The 22,433-nt window shown below is 43.5% G+C and overlaps 2 protein-coding genes across 24 annotated transcripts in view; one reads left to right on the top strand and one right to left on the bottom strand.

Annotated features, from left to right (window-relative positions):
• The window catches only part of LOC120614244 (uncharacterized), a 183,930-nt gene that overhangs the window by 39,972 nt on the left and 121,525 nt on the right, over positions 1–22,433 (top strand). For 12 of the 20 annotated variants that reach the window (XR_005655897.1, XR_005655895.1, XR_005655898.1 and 9 more), the window contains one exon: positions 13,110–13,269. Coding sequence is in view for 13 of the 20 variants with exons in the window: in XM_039877041.1 (XP_039732975.1) it covers positions 13,110–13,269 (160 nt within the window). In the remaining 7 variants the exon portion in view is untranslated. Of the gene's footprint in view, positions 1–13,109; positions 14,490–20,088; positions 20,142–21,449; positions 21,707–22,433 lie in introns of those variants that run through there. The other 8 variants (XR_005655900.1, XR_005655901.1, XR_005655902.1 and 5 more) reach the window with 5 other exon arrangements.
• Positions 708–22,346, bottom strand: RIPK2 (receptor interacting serine/threonine kinase 2). 4 transcript variants are annotated; one of them, XM_039877023.1, is made up of 11 exons: positions 21,978–22,346; positions 16,961–17,114; positions 14,483–14,638; positions 11,571–11,743; positions 10,829–10,878; positions 10,264–10,425; positions 6,379–6,464; positions 4,677–4,763; positions 3,476–3,569; positions 1,812–1,964; positions 708–1,296 (listed from the first exon to the last, which is right to left on the bottom strand). In XM_039877023.1, the coding sequence occupies exons 1-11, from the start codon at positions 22,148–22,150 to the stop codon at positions 911–913; spliced, it is 1,674 nt and encodes a 557-aa protein (XP_039732957.1). In that variant the 5' UTR covers positions 22,151–22,346; the 3' UTR covers positions 708–910. The 4 variants fall into 4 exon arrangements, with proteins under 4 accessions (XP_039732957.1, XP_039732959.1, XP_039732958.1 ...); XM_039877025.1 differs by having other exon boundaries at positions 708–1,248; XM_039877024.1 differs by having other exon boundaries at positions 911–1,296; positions 11,571–11,728; positions 21,978–22,345.

Genomic DNA, 22,433 nt, shown 5'->3' with positions numbered 1-22,433 from the left:
AAAAAGTCTACAGAGCCGTAATGATGGTTGACGAATGTGCCTCCCTTAATTAAATTATGGGAGAGAGCGGCTGGAAGGCATGTCCCATAAGCATACAGACTGGCTGCAAAGCTGAGATTTTAGATCCAGAGTCAAAAAAAATAACATTTAAAAATGTAAACAGAGGCTCATGGACATGGGGAATAGACTAGTGGTTAACGGAGGGCAGCGGGGGAGGCGGAAGAGGGGAGGTACATGGGGTAAAGCGGGTTAAACATGTGGTAACAGAAAGAACTCTGACTATGGCTGGTGAGCACACAGTGCAACATACATATGCATTACTGTTGAATCGTACACCTGAAACTTGCTGCATTTCATTAACCAATGTCACCATAAAAAAAAATGCTAGGGAAAAAAAATAAAAAGACAGAGAGCTAAAAAATAAATAAATAGAACGTAATCTGGGTAACAGCTTAATGAACAGCCCTTTGGAGGGGGTGGGAGCCCGCGCCGTAGCGTGGGAATGCTGCGTCACCTCCGGCTCAGGGATAAAGGGCACAGTTCCGACGCCAACCCGCATCTCAGACAAGTCATAAGTAATCCACAAAGGAAGTGAACGTGAAAACGGTTCCCAGGAGAAACGCATGATACCTGAAGACACTGCTGTGTACAAGATGCATATAATTATTACATTTGAAAAAGTTTCTATTAACCAAACAGACAAAAAATTGAACTGTGTAGCAAAATGCCAACTTTTTTACTCTATTTAAAAAAATACTGGAATGTCACGGAGGGAGACTGATATTTACCTGAAAAAGAAACTCCATTAAAGCTTCTAATACATGGATTTTTATAAAAACAATATGATCAGGGCGAGAGAAATATAAAATACTTTTTAATAAATGAACCTTTTTTCTTGAAAAAGAGTCACCTATAAGCTTTTATTTTGAAATAAATTTAAAGAGAGCGAGTGAGAAACCGTCAGGGTTTCCGGGTACGGCTGAAGGCCCATCTGCTTGTTGTCTTTCAGCTTTTGTACTATGACTCTGGCAAATTCTTCTCCTTGGATGTCAGTGGTGTCCAGTAACTGTCTGACTTTTGCGGTCCTCGTGGGCTTGGTGCTAATGAGTTCATAGTCCTCCTTCATGATCAAGTCCCTGGACAGCAGGGCGTCCAGCGACTGGTTGAGGCAGGCCTCGGTCATCTGGCTCACAATGTCCTCTCTTTTCATCTGGACCCACTGCTGGGCCACGCCAGGCTGTGAACCCTCTGCGCAAGAGCAGGCATGACAAGTCAAAGGGAAAGACAGACGTGTGGCTAGGAGTAAAATCAGATGAAAAAAGAGGCATAAAACCTAATTTTACTATGATCGCGCTCATAGGGAAAACTAGTATTTTGTGGGGATGCTGTTAGTTTTCAGGAAACATTCAGATTTGGGTTATCTCTTCCCTTCCCCTCCCAGAAAAAGCACTGCCTATTTATACGCTATGCATCATGGGGCAAAACTACTTTTATTTTTTGGGTTTTTTTTTTCCTTATTATAAAAGATACCTGCATATTCGTTAAATAAACACAAATAACTTTACCTTTAGTAACATATTGGGTCCCACCTCCTCCTAGAAGCCCTCCCTAGGAATACTGTCTGGGCCTGTCGCTCCACGTCAACCCTCCTGTCTTCTGGGGTTTCAAGTGCTTTCCGACTTAAGAAGGTATATATTTATCGTATGGAGGAAACGAGGCCAAACAACGCTGGCTGTGTGGCAGACTGAGCACTGAGTGGAGAGGGGCCTGGCTGGCACCACTGATAGGAAGTCTCACAGCAGACAGGTTACCTGCATGTCCCTCGGCCGAGAGTGGATTTACAGCTGCCAAGGAGCACGGGGCGGTCCTGTGGTCGCAGAGTGCCGTCCTCCGAGCCGCAGACATGTTGCTGTCCCAACTGTGATTTGCCGGATGGTGATGCTGCATAAAGTCTTGACTTTTTCCTGTAAAACAACATCTTCATTAGAGGTAGAATATTCCTTAGCTATTCCTGTTAGCTAAAATGTCCACATCTGGCTCATACAGAGGAGCATTCAACACCTTTAACTTTTCACTGCTGTCGAAGCTGGTTCATGAACCGAATTCCACAGGTCAGTGTCTTTTTGAATGAAAGGGCTTACGCTGAATGTCTTTTTACCATGCTTCTGTTCTATGTAAATGACAAGTATGGGCTCTTACTTCTTTACACATCCCCTACTTCTTCCTGTCTTCTTCCTCCTCCTGCAGTTTAAATGTGTCCTCTAAATCTGTGTCTGACGTGTGCTTTTATGTTCTCCTGTTCAACCTCAGGGCCTCAGCTGTCACTTCTCTTCCCAAATCCATGTAATTAGATTTTCTGACTTCATGGAACCCCTCAGTCTCACATTTTAAACAGCCCACTGGACATCGTCCTCATATGCGCTGCTAAGCACCTCAGATTTAAAAGAAAAACATTAAGAACTTAATTATTCATCTTAACTCCAAAACCCAGTTCGACTCCTGTGCCTGTCGGCAGCACCCGCGTCGCCCGTCCCCAGGCGTAACTCGCTTTCTTCCTCTCTCCCTCCCGCCAGCGTCCTCACAGCGGCTCCCGCCCCTCCCACCCCCGACACCCACGGGCCGCCTCCCTCTCAGCTGAGCCGCGGGAAGACACCACCGGCTCCTAACTGGTCTCCCGCCTCGTGCCCCGCTGCCCAGAACACCCTGCACACCCCAGGATGAAGCCCCCTAGGGCCACGAATCTGAGCACGTCGCACCTCGCTCCGTCATCTGCAGTGGCTGCTCCGTACCCAGGTGGCAGCCCAGCCAGCTCAGCCCCGGGCTGGACTTGGCGACGGCGTGGCCGCACCCTGTCGCCTTCCTGTCAGCTCTTCACCAACCCGACTGCTCACTGTTCTGCGTTCTCTGTGCTGCTCCTTGCCTGGAATGCCCATCCTATGTAACTACAGGTCCAGCCTCCAGTCAGAAAGAGTCCTTTGTGATAACAACACGGCGTAGTGGAGTGACATGAAAATACTTATTGAAAGACCCGGCTTCGAGTCTTGGATTTGTCAGCTGCTAACTATGTGATCCAGGAGTCTCGATCTTAAAGCTGAGAAAATGAGGACTATCTCCCTCACGCGGCGGTGGCTGTGAAAGCACTTTGTCGTAAATGTCACCCCCGTCCCCGTCTCCCGCAGCGCGGTGTCCACCTCTCCCTCTCACACCGTGGTTACCCGGACACCTTTCTCCTCCTCCTCACAAGAGGTGTTTCCGTTTCTTTCTCTAGGGCCTAATGTAATGCCCGTGATAGTGAACACGTTGGTTAAACGGCCCACCACTGTTTCCATACCCTTAGACGCTGGCCCTTTGTAAAAACGAGCTATGAATGCAAATGAAAGACACGTTCTATACAAACCATGGTTGCTTGCCAAGAATCTCATCTTGATAGAAAATGGAAACCTTGCGAGTAATAGTGACTGAAAAATTCACGTACTGGATGAAGGCTCATTGTCCTGAGGAGCTGACAGGGACCTGGAGGTTCCGGGGGAACCACCGCTTTTAGGGGGCTGAAGTGATCCACACGATTCCTAAAGTAAGCAGAGGGCGAATGATCAAGGTCAATGAAAAATCACTTTTGAAGTTATACAGCTTTAATTTCTAAATATTTCTTGCTTTTGGCTTCTTATATACAAAATCAAAACTACTACAGATATTATACTTTACAAAACTATATCTGTATTTCTGTATCAAATAAACAAATGAACTTGATTTTTTTTATCAACTCGAATTAGGGGGCCATGGTACTGCAGCAGTTAATTATATATTAGAAATCATTAAACAGCCCACTGGACATTTTTTCATATTTGCTGTATGATCTCAGAGGCTCTGGTCCAGTTGATGGGACACTTGAAGTGTGCAGCTCTGGTCACCTGTGATTTAGATGGGATTCCTGTTCTCAGGGCCTCAGGCCCACCCATGTGGACGGGCCCACCCATGTGGACGGGCCCATGCAGAGGCGACGGAGGCCGGGCCCTCTGCTAGCTCCTCACGCAGTTACTGATCTGCCTTCGAGGAGGCATTTAACCCTCTGGCCCTCAGGCTCTTTTCTGTGATAGCTTAGTCCCTACCTAAGACTGTGCACGTGTGGGCCCGGGGACCCAGCAAGACGGTGTATGTGAAGGTGACTTGGGCCATGTGCCGTGCTTCAGGGTCCATTCTGAAGGCATTTTCTGAGTCTGTATATTCTTAAAAGACATGACTACTATAAATGAAATAAGTCTGAACGAGGCCTTTCTTTGAGGACAGTCACACAAACGGTATTTCCCTGTTGCCAGTCACTGTGACCTCTCAGGACGGGACAGGCGGCTGCGACAGCTCTTCTGCGTTTGGCCAGGAGGGCGTGTGCCGGGTGGCAGGGCCGCACCAGTGATTCCCCACGCTGCCCGGACACCATTCTTCACACAGAACAATGACCAGGACAGAAGCCAGTGCCGACAAGGAAGCCGGAGCTGTCTTGGCTCACACGACAGTGACCCAAGAGTCAGGAGATCTGGGTTTCTGGCTGGAGGCTGCCGTGGGCTACCCAGCTTCCCAGAGCCCCGCGGCTTCAGTTTCCCGTCTGTAGAGGGACTTAGACGAAATGCCCTCCCACACCCTCCTCATACTGTGAGTTTATCAGCGTAATTCTTTTTTACCTCTTGTGGACCATGATTTAGAGAGGCGCTCAGAGATAACTCCGTTTTCTTGTCATGTAAGTGGACAGTACTCGAAGCACTCCGTAACTGCAGTGAATACATTGATTGGAGGCGATTAGGAAATTATGTGAGTAAAATACTCGAACAAAACAACTCACCCTAAATGGTGACCTTCGTTACCAGAAATTTATGAAACATCTTATTAAATTTATATTCCACTCTCGGCCCTGCCGTCAGCTGGCCGTGCAGGGTGTTATGGGACCAACCTCCCTAGCATCAGTCACCTCATCTATAAAATGGACATGAGATTCTCGCCCTGCCGGTTTCACAGAATTGATAAAGGGATTTAAAAAAATATATAACAACTCTAAGAGAAAACAATATGGCAACTTAAAAACACTGAAGAAAGTAATACTATTATTAAATGTTATTCCAATACTATTATTAAATGATTATTAAATGACATTCTAGTGTATATATTAAAAATATGTACTTTGAATTATTTTATTTAAAAAGCCAAAATTTGTTCTAAAAATGAACAGTTTTAAATATAGATCCCAGTGTTTAAGTTATTTGGAGAAAAAAGGAACTGGAATGTTCTCTTCTGCTTCATAACTAAGGAAACAGACCCTTTTATCGAGCTCTGCGCATGAGAAGAGAAAGCTGTGAGCAGAGGAGAGAGACTGAAAAGACAGAGCAAAAGGAAATGTTCTCAGAAGTAAATATCTACTAAGAAGTGGAGAAATCAGAACATTCTGGTCAAGACTGTCTACTCTGAAGTGGGGAAGTCAGTGAAAAGTTATCGTAAGAATTAGCACATTTCCTCTCTAGTTCCTAGTACTGCCATGTCAATTTTTAGTTTGGTGAAGTGTCGCTGTTTCCTTTAAGCACGTACGTCCCTTCTAAACCAAAGGTATGTCGCAAGAGTCCCTAACTGCAGGTTATGCTTGTTTACAACCCAAGAGTCTGGCTAATAACTAACGATCTTTATGATCTTTCACATGCAGTCGAATGAAACGCAGCACGCACGAAACTGCTGACTCTGCCCCTCAGGGGCTGTAGTTGCTTTGCAAACAACTTTTAATGACGAGAGAGCTCTGTGGTAATGGGGTCCGTCAGTTCTGACCTCCAGGAGCCAGCATGAGTAAACGAGACAACTGCTCTAGGTGACCTGTATCAACTGCTGCTTTGTTCTTTGCGACATGAAGTGAATGGGACAACGAAAAACAAGCAATTTTAAAAATATACATTTTGATTTTGGTTATTAATAAAAATTCTACTGCTTAACTTAAATCTCAATAAAGATTTAAGAACACTAGATAAAGTGCAGGTGCCCAGACATCTATTATTCTGTATGTATTAAAACTTTAGGGAAATCCATGCAGACTAAAACGAACCCCTAGCTGATTTAGGGCATTCATTGCACACACTGGCATCCGTTATGCATTTACACTTAAATTTGATATGTGGGAGTTCTAGCAGTGTCTTTGAAATCCGGAGGTGGCCATTTGAGTGAAAAGGAAAAGCTCTCTCATGACAAGGAAAGATGGTTTCCGGAGTCTCTAGTAAACTCTCCTGCTCCAATACTGTAGCATACCTGTGAAAAGTATGTAGATAAAGACTATAAACTGGACTGAACATCTCCATGACTGACATACAGTTGTTTAAAGTCTGATTTCCAGCATTTCGTTTAGCAATTTACCTTTGTTTTCTTTAGTTGCATAACAGCTTCAAAAAAAGTTATCTCTTCAAATGTCCTCAGAACTGGTTCAAGTTCTATTAAACATTCTAAATAAAAAAATAAATTGAGTTCAGATTGCTTCCAGTCATTAGACGGAATAATATAAATGCTAATATTTAACTGATACGGCCCTAAGTAAATTTTCCCGCAAACTGACATTCAACTTATTACAGGCATAAAGGTATCATATATATACCATAAACAAAAATAAATTCAAAATGGATTAAAGACTTAAATGTAAGACCTGAAGCCATAAACTCCAAAAAGAAAACACAGGCGGTCAACTCTCTGGCATAGGTCTCAGCAGTATTTTCCACTCCGTCTGCTCAGGCAAGAGCCACAGAAGCAAACAAACGGGACTAAAGCAAACCGAAAAGGCTTTGCACAGTGAAGGAAGCCAAAACAGCAAATACCAAAGCAACAAACAAAAACACAACCTACTGCATGGGAGGAGATATTCACAAACCATACATCTGATAAGGGATTCACATCCATAATATAAAATGAGCTCATACAACTTAACACCAAAAATACCCAAACGATCCAATTGAAAAATGGTCAGAAGACGTGAGCAGACATTTCTCCAAAGAGGACATACGGATGGCCAGTAGACATACGAAAAGATGCTCAATGTCACAAATCATTGGGAATTGCAAGTTAAAACCACAATGAGTTCTCATCTGGCACCTGCCAGAGTGCCTGCTATCGATTAATCAACAAACGGGTGCTGGGGAGGATGTGGAAAAGGGAGCCCTCATGCACATCGGTGCAGCCACTGTGGAAAACAGTATGGAAGTTCTTCAAAAGATCAAAAATAAAACTACCATGTGACCCAGCAATTCCACTTCTGGGTACTTATCTGAAGAAAACTAAAACACTTACTCAGAAAGATATCTGCACCACTATGATCGCTGTAGCATTATTTACAATAGGCAAGATGTGGAAGCAGCCTAAGTGCCCACTGATGGACAAATGGATAAAGAAGAGGTGGTCCAGGTACGCAATGGAATATTACTCAGCTGTAAAAAAAAGAATAAAATCCTGCCATTCGCGACAACATGGGTAGACATAGAAGGTATTATGCTAAGTGAAATAAGAAAAACAGAGAAAGACAAATACCATATGATCTCACATGTGGAATCTAAAAAAAAACTAAACGAACAAACAAAACAGAAAGACCCACAGATACAGAGGACAAGCTGATGGTGGCCAAAGGTGGTGGTGGGGGGATGGGAACAAATAGGCATATAGATCGACAGGACAGAAATGGAATTGACAGTCTAAAAATAAACCCTTACAGTTATGGTCAGTTGCTTTTTGACAAAATTGCTAAGACAGTTCAACGGGTTAGACCACGAATTAGATATGACATCGAAACCGGGATCCATAAAATCACTGATCATTGAACTTCAAAAAATTAAAAACTTTTGCATTTCTAAAGACACTATTAAGAAAAATGAAAAGACAGACTTAGAGAACATTTTTGTATATCATGTCTCTGCTAAAGGACTTAGGTCTATCTAGACTATATGAAGAATTCTGGCAACTTGATAAGACAAATAACCCGATTTGAAAATGGGCAAAAGACTAAATTTCACCAAAGAAGATATACAAATAGATAAAAAGCACGTGAAAATATGTTTAATATCATTAGTCATGAGGAAGTGCAAATTAAAACTACGATGAGATATCATGCCATACCCACTGGAATAGCTATAATTAACAAGACAGATGATAGCAAGAGTTGACAGCGATGCAGAGACGCTGGAAATCTCACACTGGCTGGTGGAAATGCAACGTGATAGGAAACAGCTTGGCAGTTTCTTAAAAATGAAAGGTAAATGTAACCTACGACCCAGCAAATGAACAGCAGCATTATTCATGGTAGCCGACAAGTAGAAACAATCATAATGACTACTGTTACTACAACAATAAATGAACTCGTTGCTCAGGGAGCGGCCAGGGCTCCGATATAAAGCTGGGTGTCCCTAACACGGGGTGGCATGTAAAGCCACGGTCTGGCCTGGCTCACTCGGAAGGCAGCGGGGAGAGCGAGGAGTTAAGGGCCCAGATCGGAGCTCCGAGGGATTCGCACGGTAAGGAGCTGAGCAGAGGAGAGAGAGAGGGTGGGTCTCCTGGGGCTTCGGGGCCGCCCCAGGGAGTTTCCAGGAGAGAGTGGCCAGTCATCTTTGACCCACCGGGAGCCCAGTGAGCAGGCTGGCCCAGCGTCGGTGTCGCTGGAGCCCCGCATGCAGCGGTTCCAGGGGAGATGGCGAGCAGGTGACCGGCAGAGGCTGTTAGAGTGAGTCGGGGGGTGCGGGGGCGGGTGGCGGCAGACAGTCCCCGAGGTGCTCAGCTGATGGGGGCAGGGAGGGATGGTGAGGGGCCACGATTTTCCCTCCATGTAGGAGACAGTGCAAGAGCTGAGAGGGAACGTAAGGGACGGGAGAGGGGAAGAGGGCGGTCCCAGAACACGGCGACACGGTTCACGCGACGTGTGTGTGCAGACGTGATTTCCCAGCGGACATGAGTACAGTCTGCAGACCTGGCAGGGGAAGTGTGTGCAGACGTGATTTCCCAGCGGACACGAGTACAGTCTGCAGACCTGGCAGGGGAAGTGTGAGGGAACCCTCTTGTGGTGTTTTCTCCACGTAGTGTGACAACCGGATCAGCTCGAAGGGAGGATGGAGCGTGGGTGTAGCAGCTTTAAGACGGGAGAATTAGGTTCAAGACATGTTGCCCGTCTTCCCTTCCTAAGCTCAGCATCTCTTAGGAAAAGCCGCAGCATGGAGCTAGAATTTGGGGGAAATGGAGAAAAATGACCATTTGGAAGTGGCACTAGGCACAAAGGAGAGATATACCTTCCCACATGGCTCTGGGGAATAAGATAAAATGTGAGCCCAATGTTTTAGCAGCTTTTGACTTTTAAAATACAAGGCTGATGAGCTCTGGACATAAGTTTTGAATGGAAAATATATTTCACTGTTTAGCTGGAATGAAGGTTCCCAGTCTGTAGCTTGTCTTATTATTTTTCTTAATAGATCTTTTGCAATGCGAAACTTTTCCATTTTTGTGAAGTCCAGTTACCAGTTTTTTATGGATCTTGTTTTTGATGTCATATCCTAGAACTCTGCCTCACCCAAAGTCATGAAGGGTTCCTCCTATGTTTGCATTTAGGCGATGGTCCAGTCTACCTCTGAAATCATCTTAACTCCAATTTTCCATCTCTAAGATCACCACCTTAATTAGAAAACGGCCCCAAGCATCTCCTGGCTGGCCTCTTCTACCCCACCAGCAGCAGGAGTGACTCCTGCACTCACACCGCTGCCCCTGCAGGACACACCCCTGGCTCCACACGGGGCTGGGGACAGGCACCCAAGCTCTGCAGGAGAGCCCCGCGGCCTGGCCCACCACTCCAGTCCCCCGGCGCGCCCTCCCTTCCTCACAGGCCTCTGGTTCCTCGCTTACTTCCTCACAGGGACTTCCACAGTCTGTCACTCGTTTGTGTTTGTTCTCTGCCTTCTCGGTTAGGACGTGCGCTCCCAGGACTTAGCAACCCACATGCTCTTGGTCACCACTCTGTCCCACCTCAGGATGCAGCAAGAGGTGGGTGTTGGGTACATACTTGCTGCATATGTAAACGGAATTATGACTCCTATCGGACTTCTCTTTTCTGTTAGGAATTCTCAATTCTGCTCTAGAAACAGTCACCCTTTTATAAACATTATGAATAACAAGAGTGAAGAGAATGAAAACCACCTTGAGCTTGTCGTCTAACTTTTTTCAAGGAGTATTCGATTCGCAGCACACCCACTCAGAAGGCCCGGAGCGAGGCTGTGCACTCACTTAAGAAGGATGGCCTTTCATCCGGGTTCTGGGCCCATCCAGCTTTGATGAGATCGAGCATCACTGTGCGGTGAGGTATATCAAACGGCAGACTTTCTTCACTAGTGTCGGGTCGATGACCCTGTGACACACTGTACATAATCTGCAAAGGATTGGTGACTTCTGTCAAAACAAATACATTTCATTCATTAGAAATATTTTGTGATCCAATATACTAAATACATTCTGAAACCAAGAGAAAATGAAGGACTCTTAAAATCTTAGGACTGATTCATTGCCCCCTCTGTAAGGGGAGGGCGTGTCTGCCAGGCACGTGTGCCTCTGAGGGTGATCATGGGCCTAATTACTGTCGGCACAAGAATTAGAACCTAATTTTTCTGATTCTTAAATCTACTATGTTTTTCAGTATGTAGTGGATTCACAAATGATAAACTGCTGTGTTTTTACAGTGTGTTTTCCACAAAATGAATGGTAAGCAAATTGAAAATAAGATGAGCTTTAGCTAGTTCTGAGTGTGGCCTACCAACAAGATGTTGTCAGGATAAGGAAGTCAGAGTCCACTTACCCTCGAAAGGCTGTTTTCTGGATAAGACTTCCCACATGATAACCGCATAGCTGTTTTAAGACAAAAATATACATAGAGTATATTATAAACTAGCTATGCATAATAAACTAAAATAACACTAAAATTAAAAGCTGGCTGTGGAGATGCCATTTTTGAAAGTGATAAGGTAGTGAATTGCTATATAAAGAATCGGCATATGTAACTAAGATAATATTCATATACAGTTTTGTTTTGAAAGGGAATTAATCCTAAATTGAAAAATTAGGGAATTACTGTTATCAAAACTTGAAGTTATATGCAAAAATAACTTGTGGATGATTTAATAATCATTCTTGAACACCTAGATAAGCTGTGCCCTCTAGCCGTATGACTTTACTGTTCACACAAAGCAGAGGGCAATATCAAAGACTGACTCACGTAGCCCTATGCCACAGACGTGCTTCTGGTCTAAATACTGTCGTCTTTGGTAGAGTTAAGTGTTGACCATACTGTCTCCCCACCCCCATCAAAGTCACGTGTGATAAAACTCGGAGTATTATAGAAAACATAAAGTAAGCTTTACAGATTTTTTCGAGGGTGTGAAAGTGGCTTAAAGCAAGACACCTCTGGTGTGAAAAACATTAATCACTGTGGCCTCTTATTCTCATCACACTATGAGAGAAGCACCAAAATGTAGCTTCGAAATTCTGATTAATCTTGCTTTTTAGACAAGTTAGTTCTGATCAGAAGTAACATACTGTACCTATATATATCATGCTTGACGCTGGCCCTTGATTTTTGTCCAGGTTCATAGTTTTCAGGTGGCATGTAGATAATTGTGCCTCCTTCCGGTGCAGATTTACTGCTTCGTGATTGTGACAGGGACATCAGGCGCCATTTTGATAAACCAAAATCTGCAATCTGTAAGGGAAAAGACTGAGTAATTGAATTTTAAAAATTTCTCTTTTAAAAAAATCCAAGAATTGACTGTCTTTGTTTATATTCATTATATTCAGACAAGAGACTAGAGATCATTACCTATATTAACATTTTTTTCCTACATATTCCACCAATTTCTTAACAAATTGGATCCCACAGCACTGAGCCCAACGACTCTAGAGAAACGCATACTGACTTGCGGTTTAGCACAATATGCAAAATTTAAAAGGGAGACTACGTTTGGAATAATTAAAGAGGAGTATTTTTTGTATTATAATCTGAATGAGCATGTACACTGAACACTGAAAAGTCATGACGAGTAGCTTCGCAGTGTGCGGTTTTCAAATTTAAACAAACCTCGTGGAACTGCTAAACAACTCATATCTCAAAGATCTTCTCTGACATCCTCACAACTCAGGTTTGTATGTTCTTATTTATAATGCCCTAAAAATAGTATCCTTCAATTTTGAGATAAGCAGAATCCCAAGATAGTATGGCTCATTATTACATGACTTACACCTACTGCTACAAGGGGCCTATCTATTCATGTTCGTGACAATGACAGCCTAAAGAATTATCACTGATAAACATTCTGTACTTTTGATACATCCTTTATAGTTTTGCGTCACTTATAAATCTTGTGCAGATGTTATATAATATTTTATAACTCTAAATGTTTAAAAGGTACCTTAATTTTTTTTTAATGGAAGACAAAATATGAGAACCAACAATATTTAGTGGACAAAAGAGCTTGGGAAAACTCTGAAGACGTTTGATTTAAACTACTTATACCTTCTCACTGAACAATTTCAGAGTCAACACAGCGGAAGGGCCTCCACCCAGGACACCATCTATCTGTACCTCAGTTGTTTCATTCTTATATTTTTACTGGTTTTAACAGAAACCAGTAAAGAAATCATTTGTTTAGTGTGTAGATGAATCTGGGATTTAAAAACAATATGGCCCCACTCCAAAAAGGGAGGGAATGGACTGGAAGAATCTTTCCTACGTTATGATAGTTAAAGGTAAGTGTAAGAAAAAGTATCAGGGAAGACCAAGAGAAAACACGGCGCCAGCACAGGGAGAGCGGGGCCGGGCTGATTTTAAAAGGCACGATGTGGCTGAGGACTCGGGTTCTGGAACCTAGATTGCGTTAGGTGGACGTTCTCAGCTGCGCCTTCGTTAGCTGTGTGACCTTGAGCGAGCGTCTCCATTCCTCTGTGCCTCAGATCACCCTCGTGTAGCCTGGGGCTGACGACAGTGTCTGTATCATAAGGTTGTACTGAGAAAGCGAAACGAGCCATGTCAGAATGGTTGGCGTTTTGATCACAAGGATAAATCTCTGACGGTTGCTCTCGTTCAGGCAACATCAGCAAGCACGGCGCCGCGTGTCAGGCCCTGCGCCGCTTCGGCGGGACCGAGGCTCCAGGGACCCCGTGTTCCACGCCTCTCATCCGGACTGCAGAGTCCACGCCTCCTACCCTCTGAAAGCAAAGCAGTACTCCGGGCACACATCTGCCAGGGTAAGAAGCATTAGCATGGTAAGTAAAGTTGATTTTTGTGCCAGAGTGAAAAATGCTAAAAAATTTGGAGTGTGGTCTCATCTCATATCTGAGCCATAACTGTATCACTAAAAAGAATGTACAGATGGCAGATTAGCACATGAGGAGTACTCAACATCATCAGCTATTACGAAGATACAAATCAAGGCTGTAGTGAGATACTACCCTGCACTTACTAGAAGAGCTAAAATAAAAACTGCGGTAACACCAAGTGCTGGTGAGGATGTGGAAAAGTCACACAGCTGGTGGAATAGAAAACGGTACGGGCACTCTGGAAAATCGTTTCTGAAAAACCAAACATACCCTTACTATATGACCCAGCTGTTGTATTCCTGGGCATCTATTCCAGAGAAACGAAAACTGCTGTTCATTAAAAAGTTGCACAGGATTGTTCGTGGGGGCTTTGTTTTAACTGCCAAAGACTGAAATAACTTTTCCCCGAGTAGGTGGTTAAATGAGTGTGGTGCATCCGCACCATGGGGTACTGTTCAGCAGTGAGAGACGTGTCTCAGAGGCATCATGCTAAGTGAACAGAGTGAGTCTCAAAATACAACACACGGTGCGATTCTATTTATATAGCATTCTCAAAACGATGAAATTATAAAGATGGAAAACAGACCGGTGGTCTCCAGGGCTCAGGGATGGAGTGGGGAGGGGCCGGAGGTGGGCGTGACTCTGAAGGGGCCGCACGAGTGCTGCCTTTGTGGTGACGTAGTGCTGTATCTCGCCGATTGCTTCTGCAGATTTGCACGTGTGTCACAGTGCCACAGAACCACATACGTGCATTGTACCAATGTCAGGTTCTCAGTCTTGAAACTGAAGTATCAGTAGGAGCGATGTAACTGCTGGCGGAAACTGGGTGAAGGACACGTGGGACCTCTGTATTATCTTTGTTTTAACTTCCCATGACTCTATAGTAATTTCAAAATAAAAAACGTATATTCTACAATTTCGTTTAAGAACAAAATGATTTTGTAATTTGTACTGCAATTCTATGACTGTGGTCTAAGAATAACGAAGCCATTGCAGTAGGAAGGTAGGACACTGAAGATGAGAATTACAGGTTATGGCAAAGGGAGAGAGACTAAACTGGCTAGGTGGAAAAAATAACTCGAAAGTCTTTCTAAACCTATTAATCACAAAGATGTAGATAAACTTTTTTAAAAGTAATTACCTTAACATGAAATTCGTTATCCAATAAGATATTCTGAGTCTTCAAGTCATGATGAAGCAGAGGAGGGTTCATATTGTGCAGGTAGTTTACGCCCAGTGCAATTTCATGCAGGATGCGGAATCTCAGTGGCCAAGCAACCTCAGGGTATTCAGTTTTCTTCATGTACATGGAAAGAAACAAAACCCAAATCAGTGCCCAGAATTCGATACATTCCCACTCTGAAAATGAAATCGTTTATGAGGAAATGCAGTATAAACTAAGGTCAAAACATATGCTCATTTTTATTACATAGTATCAATTTGACATTAACATTTTTGTATCTCATTTTCCTCACTGTTTAGAGAAAATAAAAACTTTATAGTACTCCTATTTCCTTTTTATATTGGTAATGTAATTACATGATATTGGGTCTTCTTCCTTCAGCTGACACAGTTTCAATTATTTTTTTATCTGTATAATACCCAGACACATATACCTATACCCACGCCCACCTCCCCGTTCTATGGCTCTTATCAACTAGCTTGTTCATGTGTGCACACGCACGTGCACACACACACACACAATGTTTCCAGTACATACCATCCATTGAATCAAAATTAATGTTTTAATTTTCCTATGAATATAAAATCATACCTTATTATAATCATTGCATCAATTAAAAATTATAACCATATGTTAACTAAGCATTACTATCTCATACTTTTAATCATATAATTAATTTATTTGCATTCCAACTTGAAAAGTTAGCCTTAAGTTTTGTTTTTATGAAAGAGACAAAGATCATCTTCATTTCCAAAGCATATATAATACAGACACATTGAAGACATATTGTTTTATATTTCTTTGTACTTACAAGTGATATCCTTCTGAACTTTCTTAAAATAAATGTTTTCTGAACATAAAAATAATACAGCCTCTTGGGAGAATGAACATACTCAGAAAAATTACATATTTTGGGAAGAACCGACAGTGACTCATCGGGCACCATGCCACTGGGTACATTTTTCTAAATGACATGAAAAAGTATGCTTCTACTGAAAGCTACAAACTATTCTTCAGAATTTTTTCTGCAAATGATCAACTTATAGTCCCAGTGAGCAACTTGGCAGGGAAATGGGCCAAAATACTTTGTGTTTACATTGTATTTTGATTTATTTCAAAGAACCTTTTGTGAGATTGGGGGAGGTGGTACTTCAAGATAAATTTCACCCTAATAATGCAGTACAGGAAACGAAAAGAAACACAAACACTGTGTTGAACGTTACTTACTCTGGTTTACACAGAGCCTCCTCCTCTACTTGAGTAACTGAGTCTTTTAATCCGTAAAAAGGTAACTTTTCTGAAAATTAGGTAGTTTAAAGGAATAAAGAGGCCTCTGCACACAGTGTTATGTGAAGGCTTCTGGTCACGGTCAAGTGCTCACTCTGTATTTTAGGGTTCCCTCTGGGAGTTAGCAATCCCCCTGAAGGAGGCTCTAGAATCTCTAGGGGGCTCCAGATCTGGGTGCCAGAGTATCTGTTGGGGTGCTGGGGTATGGAAGAAAAACATTAAAAATTCTCCTTATATTCATTTCTCAAAAAGAAAAAAATGCACCTAATTAATATTTGCAACCACTGCTGTAGTGGTTACACGAATCTCACTCCACCCTTGTTTCAGATGGTCACACCGCAGAGCGTGACGTGTCCTGAAACAGAGAGCGGAAGTGGCAGAAGTGGCACCCGCTCTCCTTTGTCACTTACAGAACACTGATGTATCAGAATTAGGAGCACCCAGTAATTGGATTTTACTGTGTATACTATCCGGTTCAACTAAACAAATCTCACGATATGGACTGAGTATTTTAAAAAGATTTCTTCAGAGAAACTGCACGTTGGAGATAATAGTAATGACATCAGTTCAAGCAAATGACAACAGATGAATACATATATTTTGAAATGAGGATCCCCAAATTTGTTTACTAGTTGGATTCACAATGAGAGCCAGAGTAATTGGCACCTTGAGAAAAAAAGTAAGTGGCTCATGCTGTTCTCTAGTATGGAAAAGCTAATGTATTTGGTACCCAGAGACAGATTTATTTGGCCTGTTAATTCAGAACTTTATGAACTAGCATTATTACATTTAATTTGAACCCTGAATTGTCTTTAAAATCTGGCTGAACTAGGAGTGGACGGTATAGTGTGCAGAGTTTATCTTTTCTCTTTCCTGTGCCTACCTGTGTATGTGTACATGTGGATATTGGAATCGAGTGTAAAACTCACCAATAGTAACATAAGCAAAATCATATAGGACCCTTAGAATATAGGGCCTGACTCACATTATTTTTAACAACACAAAGAAGCCCTATGTGGTGAAACTTTACCACTGCAATTGTTTTTTATTCTTATTTTGATTCATCTGTATATCCCCAAATAGTTTGATCTTCTGTAAAACCAAAGCACTATAAAGCTTGAATTACAGCCACTGAAAACGTACACTTACCCTATGTAGGAGTTCATTTAATGATCCATTTGGCATGTATTCAGTAACTATTCCCAAAAATTCAGGCTCGTTGCAAATTCCCAAAATTGGAAGAATGTAACTAAATCTAGCTTTGTGTAAAATTTCAGCTTCTCTTAAGACATCATTTCTTTCACTAAAGAAAAAAAAGCATAATTATTTCAAAGTAATGAAAAAATACATAATTAGCATGCCCATGATATTAAGTAAGCCTGGATTTTTTTCATTAATTAGCTTTGACCTCATGTAAATTATGTAACTTCATCATATTTGAGGTAGGAATAATGCCTACCCTATAGATCCACAGGTTTGTTGAGAGACCAAAATAACTTCTAGAAGCCACTGACAGAAAAAAAGTGCCACGCCCAGGCTATTACTATGCGCTTTTCCAGGAAAGGAAAAGTCAGTTTATAAAGTCTGATTAGAATGACTGTGAGTGAGCTAATAAGTTCATGTTGTACTAAAATGATCAGATTCGATTCGAATATTGTATTTTATGGTTGTATACCATGTAAAATTTCCCACAATATCTTGAATATTAAAACATTTAAATGTTGTTGATTTAAATGACTAGGTGATAGTTCTTATATAGTGGAACTCAGGAAAAGAACACAGAACAGGTACATGCTTACAACAGATGCCTGGGGTAACTGGATCCCAGGGTCATTTGCTTATTCATACATAAAACAAATAGCTATCGAACTTTTATTAAGAATAAACTGTGAGCATTATGGAGAATCTACATATAAAAAAAGTCCATCCCCTCAAGCTGCCCAGAAGTCTTTTAAGAAGAAGAAATACTCGTTGTGGTTTCGACTGGCATTTTCCTGATGGTAAGTGATGTCGAACACCTTTTCAAATACCTATTGGCCATTTGTATGTCTTCTTTGGATGTGTTAACTTGATTTTGGTAATCATTCTGCAATTGAAATGTATATCAAATCATCACGCGGTACACTTTAAATATACAGTCCTGCACGCATAACGTTTTGGTCAAGGACATATATGACCATGGTCCTAAAGGATTACGATGGAGTGAAAATTCCTGTGGCTTAGTGACACTGTAGCCGTCAGAATGTCACTGCACAATGCAGTACCTGTGTTTGCGGTGGTGCTGGAGTAAACAACCTACTGTGCGGCCGGTCATGTAAAAGGACAGCAGTGCGGTTATGGACACAATACTAGGTCATGATAATAAATGACTACGTTACTGGCTTATTTATTTACTATCCTATACTTTTCATCATTATTTTAGAGTGTACTCTTTCCACTTATAAAAAAAAAGGTCTGCTGTAAAAGCGTGCTGTGTCACGCAGGCGGCAGCCTCCTGCATCTCGTGCTTACTGTCTCTCGATTGCATTATTTCTCTTGTGTTTGCTTTAATCCTGTGTTGTTTTGTACAGTAACATGCTGCACAGGCTTGTAGCCCAGGTGTGCAGCAGGCTAGACCATCTAGGTTTGTGTGAGAGCCTCTGTGATGTTTGCCTAATAATGACGCATTTCTCTGAACGTCTCCCTGTCGTTAAGTGGCACGTGACTGTACACAAGTATATTTGTCAATTATTCCTCAATAAAGTTACAAAATAAGGAAAGCAAATAAGAAAAGAATACTTAATATATAAGGCAGAATGTGGTTAATGGCACCAAAAAAAAAGTAACTGAATAAATGGAGAATTGTGGGAGCTCAGAGAAAAGAGTGAACTCTGGGCTCGGGGTGCACCAATCTTTGGAGAGATGGGGCCTCAACCACACTTTAGGGGTGGACAGACGCTCAGTCTGTGGAGAAAGGGCATGTGAGATGGATGTAGCGTCCAAGAGGAAGGGACCTTGCCTTTCTTTCTCACCTGTGTAAGCCCAGGACCTGGACCTGGACCAGGGCCTGGCACACAGTAGATGTCTGACAGACATGCGCCAGCTCTACGTGGGAAATTAAAGTGAGAGCTGTGTTTAGAACACGGCAAATGGCCTAATACGAATCAGGATACATAACGGAGAATGTAAAGGAGTCAGGGTGAATAGGGCAGGCTGGGGCCACGTCTCAGAGCCTTAAAGCCAGGCCAGCTCTCTGAGTTGTGACTGCAGATCCTTAAGCAGAGGAATAACATGAGCAGAACACACTTTGATGATTAGCCGGGCAGCAGGGTGTAGAAGGTTATACTAGTGAACATGTGAAGCAATGAAAGCCTGAAGCCGTGAAGGCCACAGTGAAATGGAAGGAAAAACACTAGCTGACTAGGATGTTCAGGCCGTGGTCACTGAGAGACTAAAAAGTACAAAAAAAAAGAGAAGGGACTTGAAGATGTCATCAGTTTTTACCCTGGATGAATGAGTGTTGGTAGCAACAATAACAGAAATAGAAACGTCTCCAGAAGTTAGGTAAGTAGTCATGATTGGTTGGCTTTTAAACCACCCAAGCTCTGGATGAATGGATGTTGCAATAAGCAACACAATTCCAGACCCAAGGACGAGGCCTGCTCCCAAAATAATCAAAAGCAAAATAAAGCAAAAACCTTAATCATTTTTTAATAAATGAACATATATTGAACATATATGTGCTCGTATTTTCAACATTGAAGAGTTAGAAGAGAGCATACTCTAATCTGCAGCTATAGTAATACCCCAACTCTGAGGCAACCAATTATATAAGCTTGTGAGATCTGTTTTAACTAAACTTATATTCTGTAAGGTGAAACAGTTCTGTATTTGCATCAAGAGATGTAGGTCAGAAAGACAGGTACTGCGCAGCACCCTCACAGGGAGACAGAAGGTAGACCTGAAGACTCCTGGGTACTCTGATAAAGAATGAGAGAGACAGGCAGGGCATGCTGGGGAAGTCTCAGTGACACTTACTACCCTCCTCCTCCCATGAAGGGTATGAGGCATTCTTCCTTCTATTTTGATCCTATTATGTGTCAGCCACTTTATATGCGCTATAATCCTAAGACCAACCCTCCAAAGTTGGTTTCATTGTCCCCACTTCATACATGAGGGCACTGAATCTCCAATCAATGAATAATTTTCTAATGGCGATACAATACTAAGTGGCAGGGTTGGAATCAGATCTGAATTACAATCGTGGGACTCTAAAGCCTGTGTTCTTTCCATTCTAGTGCGTGATCAGAGAAGAAGGAAAGCTCTTGAAGCCAGATTTTGGGAAGACTGAGTGAGTGGGAAAGCTGAAAAAGCCAAAACAGTTTAAAAATCGGTTTCCATGTTTTTAAAAATAAAAATGTAAAATACAGCTCCTGTAGACATATCACCAAAATTACCAGTCAAAAACCAGTTCTGGTGTCTACAGTGTGAACAACCAATCAGACCCATCTACTTGTAAGGCGGTGGGAGATTGCTGGGAAGGTCCCCTGCAACAGGCAGTAGTCAAGTCATAGAGAAAGACTCACTGGTCCCTAAAATAATGCGAAACATCACGTAAATTCTTCTTTCAGGTGATCCCAAAGAACAATGCACACATTATGCTCACCAGGGCCCAAGAGGTCCATGTATTTATTATCCCCACTTTATAAGTGAGGAAATAGCCTGTGAGTCAACTGCATAGCTGAGCCCTGTGCTCAGACTATGTAAACACACACTGCTAATGTTAACATCCTATCAAACAGGTGGGAGACACGTGTTCCACTGGTCTTTCTTTATGGCTTTTTTGACAATTCATTTCCTACCCAATTTAGTGAAGTTTTAGATTATGAAAATTGTCAATGAATATGGAAAGGGAACTCCTTTTTCATTCCTTGGCCTCCACATGGCACAAAACTTAGATAAATTAAAATCTTGAGAAGCAGCATCCAAAATGGAAGGATCAGTTGGCTTTAGAATACCTAATAGTTCCCCTGATGCTAGATTTCCATATATTTGCATAGCTGATTCTAAACTGCATCCACCCTCCCTTACCCCACCAGCCTTCAGAGTTGACTGCTGACACAGACACACTTGCCTAGCACTTGCTCGGAGAATTCAAGGCCCAGGGTAAACAGACCACACCCTGTGTATCAGGAGGCCTGGATTATGGCATACAAAAGGTGGGAACAACCTCTAGAGGTGTCTTGAATCTGTTACATCTGGCCCATCCAAGCCTGATATCCAGAGATAGCAAAGAAAAGCCACAGGCAGATCAAAGGGCAGTTACCACCCGCAAGGCTGCAGCTGCGGAATTTATCTGATACTGCATGCTAACACAGCGTTTGGCCAATCAGGCCTCTGATGTGAGGCATTTTCACTTTGACACGGGGTGGGCGGGGACGGCGGGGAGGAGAGGCTCTGGCTGCAGCCAGGATGTCAACTCACTGGGAACAATGCGGGCCCTACTAGGGAGGAAAATGTACAGCTAGTGACTACACTCACTGACTAATAGTCACAGGCCCACCGTATACGGTTGAAATGTTTTTTAGGAAACAGAAACTAATGCACTGAAGGTGTCTCAGGATGTGCAAGACATTCGAAATTTTTGGTTATTTCACAGTTCTGATTCAGTTTACTGTTAGCGGAAATATTTCCTCTGGGACAGGCTCTGCTGTGAGAACCCGAGCAGCCGAGCTGGATTCCATCTCTAAACTTTCCTGACTACAACGTGACAAGCTACGAAACAAAACAAAAGCGACCGCGGAAACCTCAATACAAAACTTCGCAGACCCTGGAGCGGCGCTGCTCAATAAACGTAAACCACATATACGATGTTACATTTTCTATTGGCCCCATTAAAAAGACACGTGAAAAGAATTTTACCAGTGTCTTAAATTTCTGGGCGTCCTAACCGACGACAGGGTCAGCGAGCTACTGCGGGTTTCAGTACTGAGTGCTGGGGGTCCGAGGGCAACATTTCCGAGCTCAACGCCACCTGTGCCCAGGAGCCCGACTTCGGAGAAAGGGGGCGCAACCCCGTCTCCCCGGCAGCCACGGCGGCGTCCATGCGCGACATGCGGCGCTGGGGGGCGAGATCGCCCGCCGCGACCGCCGAGGGCGGCCAGGGCAGCACTGGCGGGGCGCTTACCTGTCGAGCAGCGGGGTGTGGATGTGCAGGTGCTTCACCGCCACCTGCACGCGCCAGTCGGCATGGCGCGCGGACGACACGGTGCCCGACGCGCCGCGGCTGAGGAAGCGCATGTCGGCGAGCTTGTGCGACGGCACGGCGGGCAGCGCGCTGCAGATGGGCTCGGCGCTCATGGTTCCGGGCACCCGGGTTCCGGGGCCGCCGCGGCAGCCAGCTGCCCGCTGCGGGCTCCCGCACGGCGCCGCCCCTGCTGCCGGCGGGTGCTAGGTCGCCGGGCCGCCCATCCCCGCGCCGCGCGCAGCCGCCGCCTTTCTGGAGCCCAGCAGACTGTCGTATCGAAACTGACGGCTCTGAGGCGGCAGCTGAGAGGCGCTCCCTCCTCCCTCCTCCCTCCTTCCTCCCGGTGCCCCAACCCTGCCCACAGGGCCCTCCGCGCCCCGCCCCGGCTCCCGCCCT

The sequence above is a fragment of the Pteropus medius genome, unplaced genomic scaffold (genome assembly GCF_902729225.1).
Source record: "Pteropus medius unplaced genomic scaffold, Ma_sr-lr_union100, whole genome shotgun sequence".
NCBI lineage: Eukaryota > Metazoa > Chordata > Mammalia > Chiroptera > Pteropodidae > Pteropus > Pteropus medius.
This window is presented reverse-complemented; position numbering and strand designations above follow the sequence as displayed.

Coding starts and splice junctions, on each gene's coding strand:
- RIPK2 (XM_039877023.1), bottom strand. CDS start 22,150: ATGAGCGCCGAGCCCATCTGCAGCGCGCTGCCCGCCGTGCCGTCGCAC. Junction 10,426..10,828: donor CAGAAAACAGCCTTTCGAGG/GTAAGTGGACTC, acceptor TTGTTTTGACAG/AAGTCACCAATCCTTTGCAG. Junction 6,465..10,263: donor TGAAAGGCCATCCTTCTTAA/GTGAGTGCACAG, acceptor TTTTTTATTTAG/AATGTTTAATAGAACTTGAA.